Below are 25261 nucleotides of genomic sequence, written 5' to 3'. Positions count from 1 at the left end.
TTGGTATGGGAGGGGAGGTAGGTAGATTACCTGAAGATCCAGATGTCAAACTCCTGATAGTCACGGGCGTCTCCTGACGCGGAGCGTTGTCGGGAAAGATGATATCGCCGGACCTCTTTGTTGATGGGCATGCGAGCGGTCTTTGACTGACTTGTGCATTGTTGCTTCAATGAGCCTGACAGCAGACTGTTCGACTGGGATTTGATGGTATAAAAGGCCTTTGGTACGAGTCATAGAAAGGCTCTGTATGCATGATACATATCTGCTCGGGCGGCACAGCACTTTGTGGCGATTCCTCTTTGTGAGAGGTGTTCTGTTTTGATAACGTCTAAACTTTCTCCATGGCCAGGCCAAGGCATTGCTCTCTCGGAGCTCTAGTTCCCTTTCATCACTTATATCATCTGTAATGAATACATGGGCTTCATATAACGCTACCTAACAAAGCTTAGTTCTTTCGAATCGTCCTTGTTATTATATATTTAATGTATCGTCGTGGACGAATACGTACGCTTCTGACGACGATAATTAGTCAAGAATGGTATGGGTGTGGTCATGCGGACATGTATGGAGTAGAAGAAGCGCCACTACAAGTGACTTCCCAAAGGTAGCAAGCAGCATCTTGAACATGAGGCCTGCTCCAAATGCCAGAAGAACTGCGCCAGTTGTCGCGCGGAAACTCGTACCGTTGAGGCGACTATGAGATTAGTGTACCTGTATGGCAAGATATAGGCTGGGTAGCTTGGGTAGCGTAGCCAAGTCTGTTCTTGAATAAGAGCTGACGCCCTAGAGAAGGTATGACGATTATTTTGAATAGACAGCTGGTCAGCGAGGATCCGGATCCTCCTCTTGGTAGGCAGTTCACTTCGACTGTAGCTGTTGTACTAAAGCGACGAGGCACTCATATAAAGGGTTAAGTCAGGATGCTTAGTATGGCCGATACACCCACCTTCTCGTCAGCATTTCTAGTTGAGAACGTATTCGGCATGTGATACGTATCGGACACGAACTAACGAGTCGTAGGTATCGAATGAGGCCAGGAGACTGTAGATTGTAGTCAGAAGGTCGGACTTACAAGGAGAACTAAGCCCGGCTAGCAACGTCAAGACCTACATCAGTCGTATGCTAGCACATACTGCGTACGAAACGCTGAGAGATGTCGACTTCAGAACGATGCCAGCGTAGAGCTTACCTTTTAAGATATGTACCCGAGCTATGACGAAACCGAAAATCTTCCATAACCTCCTGTCGTTGGCCGAAATCTCTCATTAGAATCGTGAACGCCGAAAACCTCAAGTGGAACGGAGAGACCAGTGTCCTTCAGCAATACTTCGCCTAGGATACTTCTCTAAAGGACCAAAGCTTGGTCGGCCAAAACCACATCGCGCCTCGCTGAGACTCTTTCCCTCGACCAGAGATGACTCGCTTCCGCCCCGCTTTCCCCGCCGTAGTCCCCGGTCCGGGCGGAGACCCGGGGGGTTGCCCAGGCCTCTCCCGGGTCCTGTCCAGGTGCGAATATTTTTGAGTTTTCTCGCAAACTACTAAGAATGCGAGACCGATCAATGCCAAGCCAAAAAGCACGGAGAAGCCCGATAGCAAATAGAACGAAATGGCTAGGCTGCCGGCCTAGGGCTGAGGAGATCGCCCCATTTACGTACGCGGTGTCATAAACCTGCGTGGTTCGAATAAAGTAGAGAGGACTGCCGAGTTGACAAGTCTAATTGATTGATTGACGAGTCAGGTTCATAATTTTTTGATTCTGTAGGCCTGTTGCATGGAGCCGTGGGCAACTTTCGCCTACGCTCTTGACGCTAATGAAGGTTTAATAGACTGATCATCTAGGGGATCCGGGTCAGGAAGAGTAGGATGAACTAAATGAGAGGAGTGTCATTGGGAAGGTTGGTACTTTACATATAAGCTTATGGAAGCAAGCGCGTCAGAAAGTCTGCTTCAAGCCATCAAGAGTCTCTTCCCATTTCAGCCTGCTACTCTCAACATCCTTTCTATCTCTATTCACAAATTTCAATAACCCGTCATAAAAATGCGTTTCTTCCTCGTATTCCTTCTCGCTGCGATGCAGCTCTGCGGCGTCAACGCCATCTTGCGTCTCCAGAAGTGCGGCACAGCGTTTGACAACAATGTGAGTCCTCCGATCCAAGTGACCTCGAGGCAACTGTCCTGCCTTAGGAAGACTTCCCTCCGGGCTAGGCCCATCTAGTCTTCTGTCTCGTGTGCGCGCGAAACATTTGATGCTAATTGGCGATGTTAGTGGGTGTCGAACTGTAGTCCCACGGATCAGGATGGCTGCTACAAGTTGTGTAGCAACAAGGTAAGTTCTTGCGCCAAATTCCTCCTTACAAAAATGACTCTGCCCTGGGTTGTGTGTGGTTCAGAGAGCATTCTTCTGACGTTGAACGTAGTGTCGCACGGCTAGTGGAAGATGGATGGCGAACGGCGCCGACTGCGATTGCTATTGTTAGGAGAGAGACAATCGGAGCGCAGTTTACCCTGATACCCATAGCGTATCTTTTTCTCAATAAAACGAATCACACTTGTTTTGGAAGCATGATTCAGAGCAGGCTGCGTGAATCGACAATCATCACGAAGTCCCCATGCCGTACGCATGCATTCTTGCCGCGACGTTCTTTAAATGCGCAACGCTCATGACTCTGAGGCCTCCTTACGTGAAGCTACGGAGAAAGTCACCTGGATTCTCTAAATTGGATAAGCAAGCCTAGGTATGCATCCCAGAATTGTCCTGCTCTTACGGGCTTTACCATGCACCAGTTCAACGGCGTACCGGCGACAAGGTTCTATTCGGCCGCAGAGTGTCGTTGATCAGCCTTCACTGCTGATATGACTGAAATTGACGCACCGTGTTATACAAGGTCAACTTCCACCTCCTCTTCTAATACCTGCCGCTCTTCACAGCCGAGAAACCGACACCTATACCCCAGAGAATACCATGCAGGTCAACCAAGATTTCGAAAGCAAGGAAAGAGCTAGAAACTTCTAAAGAGACATTTGGGTACTTTAAAACCCGGTGCGCCTTCCCACGTTTCATTCAGCGCAACCTGTGCCGTATGTCGTGATAGCGGCGTCCACAACTCATAACTCACACCACAACCACCCAAAACTCATCACCACCACCCTCTCTTCACGACAACACAAAAATAGGTCATACAGGGCAAAATAAAGACTCCTCGACGGGGAACCGCCATTGTCCTTTTTCTCGTTCAGGCTTACGTTCTCGTCGGGGAGCATCTCGATTCTGGTTTCCATCTTGCATCTCGATGGGGAGTCGAGTCACAGCACATGGAAATCGGGCAAGTAACAACCTGAGCCAAACTTTACGTTTTTGATTAATGTTTTTGAAACTGCGAACAACTCGTTATGATCCTCCGGGCAATGAAAGGTCTCTTCTCATAGCTGAATTCACTTTCTTTCCTTCTCATCGCTGTCGCTCAACTCCCGGACCTAAGCTCTGGAAGGAATTCGTCCGACTATATGACTAAGATTCGAGAGAAGAGTCTGGCAATGGAGACGACTAATAATCGTCGGATGAATTCAGAGGCACCAAAAAACTGATCCCTCCTACTCTAGGTAATGACGGGAGAGCCGACCGTGGCAATCTTTCGTACAACCAACTTACTCGATCGTCAAAAGTTGTGCTCATTACTTGCCAGTTGGGACGCATTCCCTGAGAACAACATAAAAAAGGAAATCCCTGGTGCTCGTAATGAATTTGCCAAAGGTCTTGATCTAACGTGATATCCAACGGCAAGCCTCCTTCATCCCATTGGCTCTGCCGTACTATTTCATCGTCACCCTATCGTCGAGTCGATCCTCTCAATCCAAATCTCTGATTAGATGACAAGGCAGGGCCATTCGATCGGGGCAGGAGGATTTCACACTCATGAAATGGGGTCAAGAAGAGGCCGAACAAACAATTCGACCGCGGCCCCCTCGTCACCATATCAAGGCAAATACCACCCAAAGCTCTTAACTCATTCCAAAAACCGACTCAAGTACTACCAAGCTGGCATCAAATCTGACCGATGAGGTTTTCGAACAACGGAGCTCCGTCGGGGAGACGACACGTCGCGATCAAGATCAAAATTGAGACGAAAGAGAGAAACGCTTGGGCTCTTTGAGTGCAAGCCTCTGAGGCAAGGTCACCCCTCACCTTCTTCCATATTTAGAGTCAATAGGATTCTGAGCTCTTTCCAACAGAAGTGATGTGGAAGTAATCTAGCAAATTGTGGAAGAAGTTCAGATGATAGGGTTGCGATTCATCGCTTTCGCCGGATGAGATGTCTGTATACCCGAGGCTGAGATTGAGGTGTTCTACTCTTCACATGCTGCCAGTTGTCAAGGGGATACAAACCCAATGTGAAGGATGGGTATTCCATTCTATAATCAAGTTGTGAGAGTTAGGAACTTTCTTTGCCTCGCCTTGGTTCACATCCTACCAAGGATTAACATGTCTCCGGCAGGGGTTTGAGTTCCTGAGGAATGAACTGTGGAAGATATTGTGAGAGACTGAGAATAATTTGCGCATTGCTTCGAAAAATTGATCTCAATAAGTAGCGGGGAAATCAGAAGGGCGTCAATACAAATCGAAGTCTGCCTTGGTAGAATATCAAAATGCAAGAATCTACGTGGGCTTTAATACTGGGCAGATTGACCTACCAGCTTCTCGAGTCTGAACTACGGAGGCTTCATTTTGGCAGAGACTCCTTAGATTTCAGTGTTCTCATGCTTGCTTTCAGAGAGCTGATTGTCAATTCAATTTAGTTCCCGCGGAGGCACCTGAGTTGTTATCTCTGGGTTAATTCTCCTCGCAACTTCGAGGTTCGCATCAAGGATTCCAGCTGCACCCTAATCGAGACCATGTGGCTGTCGACCGTGACTAGCCTCCTGGGACACCTTACTTCACAAAAAGGGAAAGAATGGAAGTTCTCTTCTGAAGCACGGTCAACCAAGACCTCGTGTTCGGGGCGGGGGGGGGGGGGGGGGGCTGGGCCGCCCGCATGTTCGCCCGCTCATCGACCTTCCACCATAGGTCTCGGCGCCACCACCGAGTCATCCCGTGATCCGTCGTCGCGGCGACGACGAGATCCCGTCACCGTGGACCGGCTTTTATTCAGTATCGAATAAGAGAAAACATACGATTTTCCAAGAGACATCAAAGTGAACAGGGCAGAAGCAAGGGCAGCGGCGGTGGGGACCAGACATCGTGTTACGCAAGCTAGTGACCGAGCGAACGCTGGAAGGAATCGGTTTCAGATGATTCGGGAAACCTGACTTTGTGGGGTGGTTTAGTGTCGAAAAAGCAGACTAGGCTGTTGAAGCACAGAGTGTGTGTTGTGATCAAAGCGCGCCGAGGAGACCCAGCCTCGTGGTTTGCCGGGTGTCAGAGCAACGGTCGAAATGCCTTGGGGATGTTGACAGCAGCCAACATCATTGTCTGCAGACAATTGAGATTAGTACTGTCCCCGCGTATCCCGTCGGACTGCTTACCTTTAGTTAAGAAGCACGGAGCCGTGGAGAGTCCCTTGCGGTGACCAAGTTTTCGGATGGAAAATTCGGGCCCTGGAAGCGGGAATTCGGAGTCCTAAAAGTGCCGTATTGCCGTGTCGCGAATGACTCACCAAATGATGCCTTAGTTGAAAGCACTGCAGGGCTCTCGGGCTTTCTCAACATTCAATTGTTAAACACCGAACCATCGAGGACTCGGACCTGAGAGCGGGTCCTCCGGTGGTTGCCCCGATATCCCCACATTTACGGGTCATGAAGTCGGCGATCCGGTCGGAGGTTGCTCATCGGCGCGGAGACTCCAAGAAGCGCCGCTCAGAGGTCGGGCGATCGACTGAATCAGGCGACAATTTTCCATATTGATCCAAGACACTAGGCGCCACTGGTGGTCAGCAGTCTCATTGCTCCGACGTAGCACCTTGAGAATTGTCAGCCAGCCCTCCGATCCATAGGTATTGGCCATCATCCTTTGGCTGCGTCAATCAATGCCCTGCAACCCCAGGGCCGTTAAGCAATGAGGCCGTCAGCTGGACGCTCTCCCCGCTGTGGTATGGCATCGATAAGCAACAGGCAATCCAAGTAAGCTGAGTGTTGAATGGACCAACTTCTCTTTGTCGTCAGCCACAGTGGTGAGGATGGGGACCAGGGGTTCCTGCAAGGCTCGGTGAATGATAGACGCTAGGGGCGGGATGCTCCCCATCCATCCACTCACGAGGCAAGGCTTGGCCGCTAGGCGGCGCGCTCAGCAATATTTCCGTCTAGGGCGCATGCACGATGCTGAGGTGTGCATCAGCCTCTGCGTTGCATCTGCGTCTGGGTACTTTCCACAAGATGTTGTTGCCTTGAAAGAGGAGCCTTTAGGTAACTTCGCCAGGATCGTCAGGAAGCTGGATATGTCGGGCTCGGCACTCAAAATAGGCGGTGTCCAGGGGGAGCATCAAGCTGACCGTATTTCTGGATGTTGACGCCTCCACTAGTATTAATGTTCAGCGTCGATTGCTGATTAGCCGTAAGCCGTCAAACAAGATCATGGTCTCTGTTGGAATGCACAACTTCGCTAGCTGCATTGAAATGCAGCATTTCTTGGGCGCCTGGCATCGAGTAACTTGAGCCACCAATATGGGTTGTACAACACGAGTATCACTTAAACTCATTACTGGACTTGGATGAGATACTGAGGCTCTGGGCCAGCGGTGTTGGGGAAACCTTGAAACCTTTTTGCTGTGAGGACGCCAGCTTTGTTGCACCAAAGTAGTAGAGCTGGGCTCACTGAGGTACTTCATGCTCCGTCTGAGATGACTTGAAAGATTTCGTTAAGAATGTAGTTGAGTGACACCAGCCGTTGAAGCTTAGTTAGCAGGAAGAAGAAACACAGCTCAGGCTGGCGACAGGGTATACAACGAGCCAGGATGGTCCGGTCGAAGCGAGAGGCAGTGACGAGCTAGACGGAAATATGGGCAGCGGGGATTGCAGAAACAAAGAGAATCATCAAAGAGAGAGACATTTGGTCTTCTATGATCCGTGCATATGCGTGTGTAGAATCCCTCTGCTAAGTGGCTCAGCTGTTGAGTAAGGCCTGGGGTAATCAAGCGTTTTCCCAATTCATCCAGCTCAGCTTTGCTTAGGCTGCTCCAATGTGCAGGATTCTCGAGGCCCCAAAGCAGGTTTGACGTGTTCTCCGAGGGATCTTTTCTTACCTGCATGAAGTAAAAGAGGCTCGCAAGGTCTGGCTCAAGCCAACACTTTTCTCCATGTAATGGTGGCGGAGGTACCTCAACCAGCATGTGTAACGCAGAACTGTAGACAGACGCCGCGGTGCTGGCCCGTGCCGTTGAGAAGCTTCGGCAGCGCGAATTTGGCCAGCCGATTAAGCGGAACCCACGGGCGGATGTGTCTTGGATGGACGGAAACCTCTAAACGCGCCGTTCGGACCAGGCTGGCGAGTGACAAAATTGTATGCTGTCAAACGAGTAGCCATTCTCGGGCGGATGTCAGGGGAGTTAAATAGTGGTGAGTGGGCCATCAAGCGAAGGGAGAAGTGCCTACTAAGTACCTTATTATTAAAGAAAATTAATTCTTTTTAAGTTATAAGTATAAGAATATAGTTTTAATAAATAGTATAGTACTTACTTAGTACTTAAATTAAAATACTTTTTTAAACTTATTATAAAAAAAAGATAACTATATTACTAATTACTTATTATCGAGGTTTATAATACTATAGTTTTAATTATAATAGCTTTATTTATAATAAATAAAAAGTTTAATTATAAGTCCTTTAAAAGCCTCTTTTTAAGGGCTATAAGAGCTTTTAAATTAAGTTAAAATACTTATTAAAATATTAATAACTAAACTAACCTTATAATAATAGCTTTAATAAAAAAACTAAGAGACGAACTAAGAAATAATATTAAAATCCTCGTTAATATTAAATATAATTTATAAAGAGTAATAACGTAGTTATAGAGTATTAGTAATATATTTTATATTAAAAAGATTATTATTAATATTAATAAAACGGATAGGGCCGTATTAATATAGTACTTTAGCTTCTTTTTATAACTCGAGGATTATAGCCTTAAATAATATTAAAAATCTATTAAAAAGCTTTTTTAAGTATTTTAATATATTTATTATTATTTTTATAATAATAAAACTCTTAGTACTTATATATGAGTATAAGTTATTTATTTTTAAATAATAATATTAGTTTATTAATAAGCTATTAAAACTGCGATTTTAGTAATTTCTTAACGAGGGAGAGGGTAGAATAGAGGAAAGGATAGGTAATTTATAAAAAGGGTTAAGGTTAAATAGTGCGGAATTCGAGGGTAGGGTAGCGTCTATATGTACTACGGCAATCCTCTAGTAATGCAAAACGATGGAGTTAAACAGTGGAAGGGAGAAGTGCCACTTGGCTGTTAGTCCAGGGCATGCTTGACAAGCCGGGGGCCCGGAGCTCTTGTTTACGTGCTAGTTAGGGCCATGTCATGACAAGGCATGTCGCATTTAATTAGCGGGCAATCAGATGGATGGTCGATCTGGGTCAAGGATGCCGAGGGTTGTTGCAACGGCATCCAAGTAATAGTGCTGCGGGTGCCGAAGTGGTGGTCGCATCTCGCCTTAGCCCTTGGATGGTGTGGCTTACGGGCCACCTGAAAAGCCAGGGCGCCGTTCTGTTAGACTGTACGGATGGTCGTGTTCGGTGAGGTGGATGATCGCACTCCACAACGACAAGAAGTGAATGTCGAGTACTGAGGAGACCGACTTTGCGATTGCAGACGGCAGAGAAACTGCTGGTCTCACTTGTGAACTGTATGCAGTGCCATGAACTGGACATGGCCACATGGGAGGCATGGACACTTTAGGTGACGTCGGCGTTTCTATTGCGTGATATTCAGAGATCATCAAACCCGCAAAGTGTGCCAGACGCGGATGAAGTCCGTGACCTTGTCATTCCTGTCAAACCGATTGTTCATAAAGGTCGAAACTTCTGATTATGTGAATCTAATCGCCATTACAGAGCCAAAGAAGCGGTCCACGGTCTTCGAAGGGGGTCGCAATGAACGGACTGGGCGGGCCGGAAACTCAGTGTTTTCTGTTCGAAACGGATACAGGTACTACTTCTGGAAATGAAGTAGAAGAGGTCAGTGACACGAACAGACAAAGTGGTGATGTAAGCTATAGGCGACGAAGGTCTCGGACTCGGACTCAAAGAGGGCAACCTTGAAAGCCGGCCCAATAGTAAGATGGTGCCGGTCAAGGTAGGTTTCGTGAACGGATAGAACCCACTAGGATCTCCGGCTGGCAACAGGTCGGTTAATGGTGCCGTGGTCGATCACTGATCTGTTGATCCCCGACTAGGTACTCGTACGGATACAATCCCTGTGTTGCCGGCCTGATCACGACGGTTTTCGTAGTTGAAGCTTGGTTGCAGTCCCCTGGCCGCCGTTTTGGCGTAAGTGTAGTGGGACGACAAGGACAAACGGACTGGAAGGTGAATCTGATGCTACTGCAACTAAGGTAAGGCGCACCGGTCCAAGAAGGACCAAGCCTCTTGGACCGACGGTAAGTGCAGCTGCAAGCTGCTTCCCAATGCTCTTTTCTATTTTGAGGGTGGGAAAGGGGAACGGGGAAACGGGAGAAGAGGGGCCCTCAGGTTGGAGGGGAATACGATCCCGCCAGCGCTAATGCGGGAGGAAATTTCCCATCTCAGGGCACTTGGCTCTCCTCCTTCTCAACCATCTCCACGTAAGGTAAGGTACGGAGTACTGAGCTACCTACCGACTGCCTTAGTCTACGGATGTATGGGATGCTGCCTTCAGTACCGTGGTAAGGTAAGTAAGTATCTTACTCAATGGAACTGTGGGAATGAGCTAAGAGCCTCAGGCATAAGCATATCCTCCGATACGTACCGTCATCCGTCCCATTGCCTAGGACGTTTCCTCCAACAACAACAACTACTTTCACCTTACTCGGACGCTTCCAAGTTGACAATATCTTCATCCATACACGCTTACTCGCACGATCCCGACAACGCACTGCTTACATGCGCATGGGCCAACGCCAGCAAAGCAAGGCAGTATGACTACAGCTGGCTTGTGCATATTCCCTGCCCTGCCAAGTTGGCAGCTTGGCTCTGCTGCGCCCATAACCAACTTTCGCCCCAGCTGAATCAGAAATCTACGGGTTTCAACATGCCAGTGCGGTACTCGCGAGGTCGTCTGTCTAGTCTGATTCAGCCAACGATAATCCCGGCCGGCGGTCTCTCTTCTTTGTTCCTTAGCGCCAGCTCATCATTGGCCTGACACGTTTCTTGCAGACCGCGATGCCACTACAGCGGCCGGTGTATGTATCCTGACCATCCACAGAGAGGGACGGGAATCAGACAATACCCATACACAGGCACACCCGTGGGCGTACACTCTCAAATGGTCGTACCTTTCACCGCAGCATAGAAGCCTTGTCGTACACGGCAAGGCCCAAAAGTTTCCGAATTGAAAGTCAAGTGGTCACCGGAAGGCACTTGGAACCCAATTCTTGACCATAACGGCAGCACAAATGGACTTTTTTGGGCCTAACACCAAGACCTGGTTCACCTGGTTCAACAACCCCAATCTTGGCTCTCCTACGAGACAGATCCACACACGTTGAGGTAATCCACACTCTTCGACGCCACCGCAAAGAGGTTTAGGATACTGGTAGCAAATTCTTGATTCACTTCTCATCCAACGTCTGTTTGTTGCCAAGATGACGGAACTGCACATTGCCCGCGCTCGCGGGCTTCTTGGGACGAAAAATCCGGCGGACGGAATCCGGCGACCATCCCATCTCACCAGAGCGTTCCTTTCCTCGGCTCTAGATTCGCACAAAACGACGGCCCAACCTCGAGAGGGTAAAGTCTACCGCCATGACGTCGGCGTGTACCTGAGCGCTTCGGCCGAACTAGACTCGCAACCTCGCGCTTTCCCCCTACACCCACAACTCGAACACTGACTCTTGAAAGTGGGTGGTAGCTTGCTCCTGCGCAGAGAGTGGTCTGCTTGCCGAAGAACCGTCTTACGCTTCCTTCGACATGGGCCGGAACTCTCGTTCTCGCAAGGCGCCCGAGTCAAACTGTTGTGGCCTGCAAGTTCAGCCTCGACGGATTGCCTATCAAGTCGCTGTTTAAAGATCTCCTGTGAGGTTTTGTCTCTTCATGACCAGGGATTCGCGCCAGCACTTCCTGCTGTGTTCCTTGTAGCCTCCCCGGTTCATTTCCTTACCCTGCAGAAAGCCCTTCTTGCATGGTGGCGTATAATCACCACCCAATTGTAGACATATCCAGTGATTGTCAACTATTCTCATCAACTCTTCTGCTTAGCTAGCGCACCCCGGATGGCACCAGGGCTTTGGTCAACCGCATATTGAGCACGTCTGATGACCCCCTTGCTTTCTTAGTGAGAGGTGTAACCTTAGATTGCTCATGCACTTCTTTCCCTCGCGTACAGTTCACGAATTTCTTCTTTCAAGTGCTCAGGAATACACGGCCGTGTTGCCGGTGTCTCAAGAGCCCCGAGTAGATAGTCACCGGCCCTAGTCATGGATATTGACTGTTGTCCCGACACTCATTCGTCTGAGGACCTGCCATACCGTGCTCTCTCGTGCCCACCTGCCCACGAGTTGATCATACGAACCATCCTAGATAGCCTTGACAAGGTCTCGTCCCCCTCCCCTAGCTCGCTGCATCTAACGGACATCCGATCATGCATCGAGCTAGTCCCAAGCTGTGGCTTATACGCCTGGCCATGCCCGACTCCAATACATGCCATGTGCAAGCAGTCAGCACAACGCCATATGTCATCCAGGCCACCGTTCTGCTCCGGTGGCCCGTCTCGCGTCGACCGAGCATCGATCGACTTTTGGCAAACCCAAGCCCGGCACCATGTCAGAACATCACCTCTACCAAGCAGCCGGGGCCGGCCAGTCCAAGAGAAGGCTGCAGCGTCCAGATTCCACCCTTCCCACGCTCTGGCCATCCAAATCCTCCTCGTGTCATTCAGCCTGTATAAGTTCTCTTGCTCTCCCTCTTCGGATTATGATACGAGATCTTACTCTTCACTCGCGCCTTTCCCTTCCCTTCTTTCCCCCCTGCATTCGTACTTCCTTCCTCCACTCGTTCGCCGGAAGAGTAACCATAATTACTTAATTTTCACTCGCTAGACCAGGTCTGTCTAGTCTTGAGTGCCCAATATGTTGCGGTCTCTCTTCGCCTTGGCTTGGGCCAACACTGCCCTTGCCGCGACTGTGACCTACAACTGGGAGGCCACTTGGGTCAACGCTGCCCCTCTCAATGTCTCAAGGGCTGTCATTGGTATCAATGGCCAATGGCCCTGCCCCAAGATCGAGGCCACTGTGGGAGATACCGTCGTTGTTCACCTTACCAACAAACTTGGCAACCAGACCACCGGTATTCACTTTCATGGCATCGACCAAGTCAGCACCAACTGGATGGACGGCCCCAGCATGGTTACTCAATGCCCTCTCCCTCCGGATATGACCATGACCTACTCGTTCACTGTAAGTCTAATCAACATGAAGATCTGGTCCTTAGAGCGTAGCTAACCAAATCATATAGGCTGATACGGGCGGTACATACTGGTGGCACTCCCACAACATGGGCCAGTATCCCGACGGCATGCGTGGTCCCCTGATTATTCACGACCCGGCGGACCCCTATGCTGGGCAATACGACGAGGAGTACATCCTGTCTGTTTCAGACTGGTAAGTGCTGCATGAGAATGCGAGTGAGACTTCTAGACTAATTCGATGCAGGTACAACTCGGAGACCATTCCTCTAGTGCAGAACATGCTGCTTCCGTCCAACACTCGCTTCGCGCCCCCTATCCCTGACAACATGGTCGTCAACGATGGACTCGGCGCCAAGTTCAAGTTCGAGAAGGGAAAGACCTACCGCATCCGCATGATCAACTTCGCCGCCTTTGCTTCCTTCATGATTCACTTCGACTCTCACGACATGAACGTCATTATGTCCGATGCTGCCTACATCAAGCAGAAGACCTCATACATGCTGCGCATTGCTCCCGCTCAGCGTTATGATGTTCTCATCAAGTGTATTGACCGCGATAACCGCAACTATGGTTTCCTCATCGCCGCCGATATCAATCGCGACTACAGCAATAAGGACTTTGCTCAGAGCTGGCCCTTCAACTACACCGGACAACTGGTCATGTTCCCTGACAGGGCCTTCGGTACCGACGTTGTCAAGGAATGGCGCCCGTCTGACGATGCCGTCTTCGAGCCCTATGGAGACGTTGCTATCCTCCCTGCCGCCACCAAGGTCTTCCAGTACGACTGGGCGTTCTGCTTCGACAAGAACGGCATCCCCCGCGCTTGCGTAAACGGCACCCCCTACGTCGACCAGAAGGTGCCCACCCTCTACACGGCTTCCACCACCGGCGAGAACAACACCAACCCCCTCGTCTACGGTGCCGTTCACCCCTTCATCGTGAACTACGGTGACATCGTCGACATCGTCGTCAACAACAACAACGAGGCCAACCACCCCTTCCACCTCCACGGCCACCACTTCCAGGTCGTCAGACGCCCCGCTTCCGGCACGGGCGTCTGGCCCGGCGTCGCCCGCGCCCGCCTCAACCAGAAGCCCCCGCGCCGCGACACCGTCACCGTCATGGGCAACTCCCACGCCGTTCTGCGCTTCGAGGCCAAGAACCCTGGCGTCTATCTCTTCCACTGCCACATTGAGTGGCACGTAGAGATGGGTCTCACCGCTACCATTATCGAGGCTCCTGAGAGGCTCCGCAACCTCACCATCCCTGATGACCACAAGGCTGCCTGCCGCGCTCAGGGTATCCCCACTGCTGGCAACGCTGCCGGTAACACGGCCAACGTGCTTGACCAGACTGGCATGAATCTCGAGCCTTTCCCCACGTACACTGGGTAAGTTTTCTCCCCTTCCTGTTCGTCAAAGGCGTTTCGATCTCTTTCAGAATTCTTGAAAACTGACACTCTGCCGTAGTGCCGCCTACAACCCTCCCGCCTCGCCGCCCACCAAGCGTTACAACGCTCCGGCCCACCCTCCTGCTCAGCTCCGTGGACGCACCATCCGCCGCACCGGTCTCTCGAAGTAATAGAGACCTGACACCTCATCTCTCCTACTAATTTTTTTCTTTTCTTCTCTTCTTGAATGGTACTCCCAGTACCGTTCACGTAAATAGTACCCATGATGCCATGTGGATATGCATATGACTTATTGTTTTGTCGGAGTTCATGACGATGATGATGAAGGGGGACGGGTGAGGGTGGGTGACGAGAAGGTTCAGTCGGGCTAATATGTAATAACGGCCGCTCTACTACGAGCGACTTCTTCCACTGCCTCTACTTTCACCCATCCGTCTCGCTCCCCTTGTGGTGTGGCGTTTTGGTAGCGCCGAGGTTTGGCACGGGAGGTCTGACGATCGTGGTAGATTGAGATGGTTTCCTTTGAGAAATCTAGATGGGGACGTTGGAGGTATTAAAACATAAATAGGTGGGAAAATATGGGGATAATGAGAAGGAAGTTGTTGACTCTCGCCATCTTGACTTTTTGCAGTGACCATGAATTTTCTTGGCTTGTCGAACATTCAGAGCTTGAGCCATGACCGCAGCAGTGAGCCGTTAGAACCTGTCTCGTTGCCCTTGACAGGTATGTGTGTGAATCGGTTGGACTCTCTGGTCTGCAGAAGTGAAGAAAGCAGAACAGGTAGGGTATGCCGGCGCGAAAGTTCGGATGGTATTGACGCATGTCGATACTGTTGATGCCGAGGCTGGTCGGTCATACGGCGGAGCGTGAACAATTTCGATTTCCCAAAGACCTCGACATCTCCCCAATCATCAAAGATTTGAGAAAGATGGCAGTGGAGCGTCCAACGAGCTCCGCAAGACCTAATTCTGTGGCGTAGGTAAGGCTGTCAAGGTTCGGATGGGCGAGGAAGGAGTATGCGGTCTGGTTGATCAGCCCACGTCTTCATACTTCCCGAATCTTGTTGAATGTTGCCGCCTGATATTTACCATATTCCTCAGAAAGGAAGACGCCTCGGGTTTTGTCGGAATGTCCGTCCCAGAACTGTATAATCTCATAGAGACTACAACGAAAAACGGAGACAGAAACTGGGAGAAGGACGCCAGACAATGACGTGCCCATTTCGTGCGATTCCGCATTTCTTAAGGGTTTGAAACGAAACAATCAGAGGTGAAGGAAGGGCAAAACACGCAACTCTGCGTGCCAGGACTTCGATGGAAGCTATTATGAGGCAAGAAAGCATTGGTTTCCGGACGAACACCACCATGTAGAACGACGAACTCGCCCCCACACAGCAGACAGTCAGTCATGTCGCTGTGAAAGTGCGTTCCATCGCCATGTTTCGGGGGATATTTGTCGTGAGAGTTTTCGTGAATGAGTCCATATGGAAAGAGGAGGCAAGGAGAACAAATCCCTGGGATGAGATCGACTGAGTTCCTTATAAAGTGTTGTTTGGCGAGCAAATTCTGTGCAACTCTATGAGCTAGTTTGCGCGCATTTAAGGCAGATTCTGATCGTGAGAGGGAGCGCGTGCACTGTGGCTCCGGCGTTGGTGTGTGTGCAACCACCACCGACGCGATTGAACCGTTCTCTGCAATGTGGCGTTGGCGGGAGTCTTTTCCGTACAGAAATCTAGTCTGGAAAGACCGAGGAGAGAGAGCCTTCGCGGATGTTGCCGAGAGTCGACCGTTGAGAGCTTGACTGGTCTGTGAAGCTAGCCTCAATTGGGTGGGTGATGCTAACAGGCCTCACATCGCATGCCAGGTCGGATCGACGCGGAGGTGGTTTTGGTGAGAAGAAGACGCAGGATTTGGGGATCTTGATAGACTGTGGGGATGAATCTGATGCCTGGATATTGTTCCGGGGAGTTTTGAGTCATAGATCAGATGTTCGGAGTTGTGATGGCTTTTGTGGACTTGGTGCAAGTGGCAGACCCATTTTGTCGGTTTGAAAAGTGGTAAATGTCGTGAGATAAATCGAGACTTCCGTCCCCACGACTAACTTGCCGTGCATGAGAGGGAGTCGTGATGAACTGGCCATGAATTATCGAGACTCCGCACAGAAATATCCCCTAGCCTTGGGATTGTTGCAGTTATTGACGTACTGAGTCCAGTAGCCGAGCAGTATCCTCAAGGGCAAGAGGTCTCCTCCATCCAAGAAACGTCTCAGGCGGGGTCCTGAGAGTCGAACAGCGATCCAAATTCTCTCTTTTGAAGACGAAATCAGAGGAGGGAGGGATTACGGATGAAGATGAGGAACATCGTCCACTTCGCAGCGACCCGTTGCCGTCTGCTCATCTTGCACGAATGAATTTGAGAGTGCCTGGGAGGCGTGGCGTAGCTTTGCGGTGCCGGCGTGATTTCCAACAATTAGTTTCTGTTTCAATGCAGAGAGGAAAAGTATCCGAGGTAGCAGCATAAAGCTTCGCGGTGATGTAGCTGGAAAACTGATGTGATGATGATCGATGGTCAAAGATATTCGAGAATCATGAGAGAAATGGTATCATCGTGCGTAGTATCTGGGACATCATTGGCAGGTTGAGGTTCCATACTTCTTCGGGATGGGTAGATGAGAGATAAGGGAAGTAATAGCGAATAGGATCGAAAGGATGAAAGAGATAAAAGTCGATGAGACGGTAGCCGCGATACTGTCAGATGCCAGCTACAGAGGAGGTCGGATAAGGGGGGGGAAGGGGAGTATTTCGAAGAACGAAAGATACAACAACACAACAACTAGAAGAAAGAGGGAAAGAAGCGATTGGTAATAGGACAGTTTTGCCACCCTACCTCGAGTTATATACCTTTGATCTTCACTGCAGGAAAGCAAGATCAAGGGCGCGCGGTTCGGCGTGCCCTACCACGCCAGTGCAACCTCCGTGATCTGCATCTCTGGAAACCCGATGCAGACCTCTCTGGACCTCTAATGGGCTGTTGCTTGCCCTACGGTGTATGCGTGTGTCCATCTGTACTAGACCTATGTGTGCGTGTGTATATGTGTGTGTGTGTGTTCCATCTGGCGCCCCCTGCCTACATCAGAACATGCACCGTCATGTCTCGGACATGAGAGAGGCCAATCCACACCAAGCACACACTCACAAGGACGTGTAACGCAAAAAAAGACAAGAGGAAGAACAAGGCTTCCTCGCAATAAAGTTTCCGATGACCAACGTTGGGGGCGGTCAAGTTCCTGGAGCACGGCATGGATGGTGGCCCTACACATACGAGGAAGGGAAGTAAGCAGAGATCAGCCTTTTCCCTTCGGTGATGCAACGTGATGAAGTTGACGATATCCACGGACAGCCCAAAGACCGCGAGATGACCAGGGGACGGAAGCGTGGGGACGACGAGCTTCGCCCAGTCCATCCCGAAGATAAGAAAGTGAGTGGAGGTAATGTTTTGAGGAATCCCCCACAGCTGAGAAGAGAATGATGCCATATCGTGATACCTTCCCAGTTCCGGTCAACTTGGTTGGAAACCAAGTATGTGATAGGCTCTAGAAATGGCAGTAAGAAACCCGAGACAAGCTTAGAAAAGTTGGGAAACACAAAAGAGCAGGAAGGATTCCGGGATACGACACCGGAGAGAAAGGGGAATCCATCAGTCCCTTCCCATTCGTCACGTTCCTCTCAACAACCTGTCTCGCAACCGGAGCTGACGCATGTCATCCCGCAGCGGCACCGAAGAAGCTTGACCGCTTTCCCATCTTACCTGCTCTCTTACATGGCTGGTAAGGTTTGGGTTGAGGAAAGACGAGGAGTGGAGAGTGGACTGTACGCCTTGATTCTGATGAGAACTGTGTATCATTGAGATAGCAAAAGAGACACAGAGGGAGTAGAGGCAGGGGGGCGGGGGGCAATAACACGGGAAACAAAACACGGCCATGCTCCCCCAGAGAGAAGATGAACAACCAGCATCCATGGGGTTCTTCCCAAACTCTGCCCCAGTTCGCCGGAACCACGAATTGGCTGACACAGACTGGGCTGGCCTGACCCGAACATGACTGGTTCCCATCTCCACGGGTTCGAAGAAAACGAAACCTGACAAGGGGAGAGCGGGAAGACGGGAATCTAGCGGGATCCGTCGAAGAACCCGTTTGAAACATTCAAAGCCGTGACAGCTACTAAGAAAAGACGGGAAAAGAAGAAAGGGAGGCCTTGGTGGTCGTGGTCCGTTCTCTCTCTCTCTCTCCGTAGTTTGGGTCTCGGAAAGATATCACCACATCACTGGGGGGGGGGGGGTGTCTTCTTGCCTCTATGATCCTTGAAAAAGGGCGTGGGAAGTTTTGTAAGCCAAGTAACATAACAAGGAACCAGAGATGAAGAAACCACGGTCTCTCTCGGATGTAATTTGGATCCAAAAGATAGCATGTAATCAGGTTCGGTCTCGTTTCCGCCGCTCATTCGCGGGGTACCACAACGATGGGATTCGAGGTTCATGTTCCAAGGCCCAGAGGTCCAAAGGAAAAAAAAAACAGAAAAAAAGAGGGGATGAAAACCAAGAAAAGAGGTCAACCCGGGGAGGCAGCCCAAGTGCCTTGAGACACAGAGACAGCAACAAGAGAAAGGGAAGAAACAGAGTTGACAGCAAAAAAAAAGAACTCTAGTCAGCAACAACGCCCCCCTCAATCCCAACTCTTGATTCGTTCAAAGACAAAGTGCGTGAGACGTTGGCTGCTGTCCTCGTCCGTTCGTCTCTTACTTTTCCCAATGTTCGTGTCAGAATCTGTACGCCTCGGGGGAATGGGCTGAGCGCAGGCGCGCGCGGGCGGCGGGGCGTGTGTAAGCCCTGGTACCTAAGCACCAGCCAAAGTGTACGTATGCGTATGTGTGCGTGCGTGTGTATGAGTGCAGGCTTGCAGGACTGGACATACGGTCTCTGCGTGTTCGTCCAATTGCAAAGAACGCTGCAAGGCAGTGGGCACGACCATGTTTACCTTTTGACTTACATGGCTGTTGCTGCTCCTGCTGCTGGAGGGTGAGGACGGGCAGTCATACATAGACACACAAGAACCAAAGACACACAGGCAACTAGAGAGACGCACACACAGGGAGTGCTTGTATTCGGTGCGTTATGATTCTTGATAAGCAAGACAGCCAACTAAACAAATTCGATAGCCCGTGGGCTACGGACACTTTCGGACTTAGGAGGGGGGGTCTGCGTCCAAGATACAATCAACGGCTTGATGGACTTTCGGTAATGTCCAGATCGGATAGATCACAACATTCTCGGGGCTTTGATAAGAGTGCTGGATGAGTATTGTGGTATCCGGGCTCTGGAGTTGACCCGTTTCCCGTCTCGAGTGGAAGTAGCGGCTTTCTTACATGCTAATTTAATAGAGAACGTGAGTAACATGCCAACTCTGACAGAATCTTAGTCCTAGAGCTCCATGTAGAGCAATGACGGCATAGTAACTAATCAAGGGATCTTGTTCGTGATGATAGACCCAAATGCTAAGCAGCCAGGGCACGTTGTGTCTTCACATGTATATCGTAGATTTACGAACCTTTGAGGAAGAAGTTTGAGCAATCCCAGTCCCCCGGGACTCGATAAACCTCCAACGGTCAAGACAAGTCAAGAGAGGAAGAGACTCCCAGCGCAAGATCTCCTGATCCTCAAACGAGATCTTCTGAATGTCCCGAGAACTTGAGATCGAAACAAACGAGACGAAAGAAAAAGCCCAAAAACACACATAACTCTAGAGACTTAACAGCAAGCGGTCAGCATCATTCAACCGAGATGTGTCCCCCGAGCCGAGCGGCATAGGAGTAAACCGCAGGCTTGGAGCCGGGAGAAACGCCGTTCTCGTCCGTTCGTCCCATGCCCTTTCCCGACGTAGGGCAGAAACTGGGAAGAAAAGAGAGGCCCCCCGTACCAAGCGGCGCCCCGGCACCACGGGAACTTGGATAAAGTTGGATCTGGCAGGAGCCAAGATGCGTCCTGCAGAAGGAGGGGCGTGTGAGATCCACGAAAATCAGGTTGTTATTCGTCTTATTCCGTGGCCCTGGGGGGTATAACGATATGTTTCTTGTCTGGAGAGTCAAAAGTCCATACAGAGCTGGGGACAGGATGTAATGATGCATATGGAAGCCATGGCCAGGAAAGAGAGAGGAAGCCCTGCACGCCCGATGTTCGGACAAGCATGCGCCAGCCAAGGACCGAAGTTCGGGTGGTCAGACAGGAATAAGACGCCCGATTTCAAGATTGTGTGGGTAGTTGTGAGAATATGCCCGTTGATGGGGCTGAAAGCTTATGCCTGGAGTTGAGTCGCTGGTGGACAGCGAAAACAAGCCATGCTCATGTCCTCATAGGACCGAATGCGCTTCCTGGGTCAGGCCCTCTGAGACATGGGGAACACAGTCAGAAGCAGAAAATGAGGTAGAAGACTACTCCTTGAGAGACTGTATGGCGGTTCCACTAACAAGGGGCGGACAGATAAGGCTGATGAAGAAGCTGCTGGACAACGTAGCATCGCCAGACAACTGCAACCTAGAGGCGCAGGCCTTCTTCCAAACTGAGCCTCGGCAGAAAAGAAGGAATATGCAGCCACGTCTATCATTTTCGTGTAATAGTCCACTCGGATTGATCGGTTGACATACTAGAGGAAAGCCCCGAAGGCCACAGATTTGGCCTCTCGGGTATGGCGCCAGCTTGGGTCGTTATCAAGTTGCTTTGCCAGATGTGCCTAGCTTTTGGCTTTTTCCACAAAGATGGCCTGATTGTCAGATGTCAGGTAAGCAAACAGCTGGAAACCCGTAGTTTGAAGTGATTGGATAGGAAGAGATGAGAGTAGTTGAGGTTGCCTAGCCCGCCAACCTACTGCTTCTAGAAAAGCAGTCTTGGACCAGAAGTCCATGTCTCGAAATATCCGTAGGAATATGAGAAAGGCCAAAGACTTGTATCCTGGAGAAACGAGATCAAATAGATGATCTGCGAGTTCACCTTCCGAGGCAAGCCAGTTCGAGCCCTAGAAATACATCTGAGGTTAACAATATTCCCCGAAGAACGCAGCACCTAGTGTCAGTGTCTAATTACTAGAACCCGTTGTCAAGAAAAGTCTCACCAGATCTCGACGTCTACGTAGTGGGAGCTGCTTACAAACACTGGTTCGCGCTGCCACAGCAAGGATAGAGCAGGTCTCAAGCTCGACCGAGTCCAAGCTTGTTCGCGTACAACGAGTTCCAGGGGCTTCTATTTCGAGAGGTATGCTAACCGCGGAAGGATTCGATCGCAGGACTGAGGTGTTCCTCCGGGAGGATTACGAGGAAGGTGTCTCGACTAGCCCGGGAGCACGTCCGGGCCATAGGCTTGCAGAATAGCCGAGCGACCGTAAGGAAGACACTTCGAGGCGGGGGACGTTCTGGAAAATGATCGGTGCTGCGGATGGGAGTGTGCATGTAGGACAGAAGAGTGTCCACCGTATGATGAATGTCTAGTGCCACGAAATTCAGAGGACAAGCGGTTGGTGGTAGAGACGACCCTACTCCCTGTCAGAACCATTAGTCAGTATGAACAAGAAAAGTGAATATCGATAACCTCAAAGTGCCTTAAAGGCACCCCTCTGGCCTGAAAGATCTTCAGAGAGTGTGTTTATGGTAATACAGAAGCGTCATCGTTTTTTGAAATACGACGGAGAGATTTGCAACCTGGCAGGTCCGAATCGTCAGCAAGAGTATGGGATGGTCGTGTGTACCTGGTTAATGATTCCTATGATATGCAGGCTTCGGTAGTTCAAGGGAGCAGCACCGGGTCAGCTAGGCGTGGTTTATCAGCATCACCACTACACATTTGCAAAACTGCAGTAGTTCTGCAATCAAAACAGCGATCAAATTGGCAAGAGCCCCCGTCGAGGTTAGACGCGCTAGAGGGACGAAGCAAGGCACGCCATGCAGGCGTGGTCGGACGTCCGATAGCACAGCCGCACTGGATTTGTGAGTGGGTTTTTTTTGGGACTGCCCTTCCTCCTCCCCGCCTTGGATACCGGCCGGAGCCTCAGGTAAACTTGCGCGCTTCTTGGGCCCACCAAGGTAAGTCGGACGGGCGAGCGGCTGCATTTCATGGGCCCATTGTTGATGGTTTGACGCAGGCAAAGCTTGCAGCGTTCGCCGTGGAAGCCGGCGCAAAGCTGCACTTGGATTCCGGCACGGAAGCACCATCTTGGGCCAAATTCGGCGTTGAGGAGCATTCCAGACCGGAACGTCGGTACTGCAAGCAGGAATAATCGTTTGGGCTGCCGTACTCGGACTTGGAGACGAAGCAGAGTTGCATAGTGTTCCACCTGGACCGTTTGGGCACCGTTGGCCAACAATGGAGTCCGGATGCACGGAGAGAGATGACTCGTTATTGGCAGGAGGCCCAAGGCTGTGGCTCATGGCGGCACCTTGTTGCAGAGCTTCCCGGTCGAGATAGAAATGACGTTGATGTGTCTCACATACTGCCATCCATACTTTGGGACTTGGGAGAGTTGCGAGGTAGCACAGAGAGGGCGTTCGACCATACCAAGGTAATAGGCCTGTTGTGGTAAATGCGATCGACCAACACCATTGCTGTTGGGCTCATGCATAGCTCCAGGAGGCTGGCTGAAGGGATAGAGCCGGGATGAGACGACAAGCCGCGGCGCCGATTCCGATCGTTTGCCCTCCGGACAGATGTATAGCGTCTTGCGGTAAACCAGGACCAACACCTAGCCGGGTGCAGATTGCTCTCGGAGTTGAGTAATGGTGGAGGGTACTCCGGCACTGGGCAGAGAATACATCCCGCCGTAGGTCTTAGTAGCCAAGCCATCAAATCTATTTCCGTGAGGGAGTACGGATAGGATTTACGATGCCCGTTTGTCTCCTGCTAGTGATTAGTCGCGTTTCGTTTCCTTTTCTTCTATTGGGGAGGGGACCGTTGGAGATCAGCATGCCGCTAGGCACGAAGACAAGCATCGCAGGCTAAGGCCGTGTCAAGCAAGGTAAGCTGTTCCCCGAAAGGTAAAGTGCGAGATGGAAAAGGGGAAGGGCGTGAAGCGGGGTGTGAAATCTGGCGATGTGCTGCGATGACAGGATTCGACCCCCGCGTGTCCGGCTTCGTCAAGTGAAGCCAAATTGAGTGAGTGATTTCGAGATAAGGAGGCTCAGTCCCGATGCGGTGAGATGAGTTGTTGGACAGAGTGAGTTAACACGTCCAGTGTAGGTGAGCGCCGGCCGGGAAAGGATTGTCCTGGTCTCCGAGAGCCTGGGCTTGGTGAGCCCTCCCCCACCATCTCTTCCTCCCCCCTCCTTCCCTCCGTATTTTGGGTTTTGGGCGCCGGGAGGATGCGACAGTGCCCTGGGCTCGTACAACATAAGGTATCTTAGGCGCTGTGAGTCGATAAAAGCCACATCGTGTGTTGTGTACTAGTATCCGTTGCTACCACTGTACTCTGTACTGCCCCATGAAGAAGGAATCCCTTGTCGCTGGTGGCAACGGGGATAGCATAGACAGCGGACCGCCCTCGGATAAAGCTGGCTGCTAAGGTTCGGTGGTGAAGCAGTGGTCTTAGTGGAGGATTTGCAGTAGAAGGGCGAAAGGCACCGAAGAAGAGCCTGTGGCCAGTTACTGAGGTTTGGATTAGTGGTCAGAACTTCCATTCTAGGGTGCCATTTGGGCTGCGCGGACTCGCCGGCGATTTTGTGATTGGTTCACCTACGACTTGACATCCGCTAGAGCATCCCACCACATCTCCATTGTCGTCCTTGTTTTCACCTTGCCCGTAGACAAACAAGACGACAGCTCGCACCTTGTGGAAAGCATCACGAAGGTCTATTTCGAACAATGTCCTTGTTCTAACCATATCCTGTACCGTGCAATGTGGAATCCCGAAGGCCTGGGCAGTTCAAGACAGCAGTTGCAATGCGAATCGACGAACAACATCCCATGGCGGCCCGTCCATCATCGCAATCAATACCAGGAAAAGAACGAGAAGGTCGGCTTGTTTCTCGTGTGCATACAATTCTACCTGATATTGCTGCATCTGCAAGTCATCCATTTCTAGCTTGCCGTCAAGATGGATGATTTCGAGACTCGGGCATTCGGTGGCCGCCCAATGCTCCGTCCGCACAATGTATGACTGTCGCCTAGGCATCGGATCCTCATTAGATAGCTACATGAGGATCTTCGCAGATGGTTTCCTCCCGGCAGAACGTCGTCGAGATCCGTCTCAAATACGGGCTTCTGCAAAGTACCACTATCGCCTCAGATATCAGTCGAACATGGTCTTCGTCGACCATGGGGCGCCGACCAACGTTGGGTCTGGGTGGCCTGAAGAGGCTTAACGCGGTAGGCCGGTTGAGCTTGGCTGTGCGCCACCAAGCCCGTCCGTCCACGCTGCTCAAGACGGCCGACTTTCAGGTGAGCGATGCACCGACTAGACGTATCTCGTCCATACCCAACCGCTTATCTGGCAGCAGCACGATATGGACGGTGGACCAGGTTACTGACTGACCGCGACTGGGGCACAACCTGCTCCGAGACGCCGCATCCAAGAGTGTCTCTCGTTTGCCCGGCTGCCCACTGCGGCGGAACAGAGGCAGGCGCTAGGTATTGGGATGAATGACCAGATAAGGCATGCATTCCACATATGTGCCGCGTTGAACGTCTTTGCGAGGAATATGGCGTACGGGCCGACTAGGACCACGCCCTTTCCATCCTCCACGGTGGCCAAGGCCCACGCCCCTCTCATCACAGCGATCCTGGAGTTCACAAGCCAAGACAGCAGGGAAGCATGGTATTCTGGAAACTGAAGCTTGTCAGAGTCAGCCTGAAGAGGCAGGCAATGAGCCGTTGCAAGTACCGGCCAATCTCAAAGCCTGCAAACGTTGAATGAAGGAAGATAAGGTAGCGAGAGCGAATTTGGGATCGCATATCAAATCGAAAAATGTCCTGTGCTAAGCCATGCAGTGCAGCACCGTATACCGTACTTCGCATTCTGGGGCGATTTATCATTGTGTTGCGGTTGTCGTTCTGGTCGTCAGCCTGATATTGCCTAGGATGTGTGTAAGTTGCCTGGACCGGATCCTGAGCAAACATAAACGATGAAAGACATGATCGGATTTGGTTTGGCCGTTGTCCGTCGGACCGTTGATTCGGATACCACTTGTGGCTTCCAGGTTATTCTGGAAAAAGG

General features: G+C 50.8%; 4 protein-coding genes across 4 annotated transcripts; 3 read left to right on the top strand and 1 right to left on the bottom strand.

Annotated features, from left to right (window-relative positions):
* Positions 1-2038: 2038 nt before the first annotated feature.
* Positions 2039-2477, top strand: CABS01_05952 (uncharacterized protein; the record flags this gene model as incomplete). The annotated part of the gene is made up of 3 exons (XM_060539320.1): positions 2039-2137; positions 2267-2326; positions 2418-2477. 3 exons carry the CDS (start codon positions 2039-2041, stop codon positions 2475-2477), a joined length of 219 nt encoding a protein of 72 aa, XP_060404715.1.
* Positions 2478-12267: 9790 nt separating this feature from the next.
* CABS01_05951 (multicopper oxidase) lies at positions 12268-14186 on the top strand (the record flags this gene model as incomplete). The annotated part of the gene is made up of 4 exons (XM_060539319.1): positions 12268-12594; positions 12653-12798; positions 12850-13995; positions 14075-14186. 4 exons carry the CDS (start codon positions 12268-12270, stop codon positions 14184-14186), a joined length of 1731 nt encoding a protein of 576 aa, XP_060404714.1.
* A 7680-nt stretch (positions 14187-21866) lies between these two features.
* CABS01_05950 (uncharacterized protein) lies at positions 21867-22553 on the bottom strand (the record flags this gene model as incomplete). Its single annotated transcript, XM_060539318.1, has 1 exon — positions 21867-22553. One exon carries the CDS (start codon positions 22551-22553, stop codon positions 21867-21869), a length of 687 nt encoding a protein of 228 aa, XP_060404713.1.
* A 1705-nt stretch (positions 22554-24258) lies between these two features.
* On the top strand, positions 24259-24579 carry CABS01_05949 (uncharacterized protein; the record flags this gene model as incomplete). Its single annotated transcript, XM_060539317.1, has 1 exon — positions 24259-24579. The coding sequence occupies one exon, from the start codon at positions 24259-24261 to the stop codon at positions 24577-24579; it is 321 nt and encodes a 106-aa protein (XP_060404712.1).
* Positions 24580-25261: the final 682 nt, after the last annotated feature.

This window comes from Colletotrichum abscissum, assembly GCF_030869225.1.
Source record: "Colletotrichum abscissum strain IMI 504890 chromosome Unknown Scaffold_12.1, whole genome shotgun sequence".
In the NCBI taxonomy this organism is placed as follows: Eukaryota; Fungi; Ascomycota; class Sordariomycetes; order Glomerellales; family Glomerellaceae; genus Colletotrichum; species Colletotrichum abscissum.
Note: the sequence above shows the minus strand (reverse complement) of the source record. Positions and strands in the feature narration are given on the sequence as shown.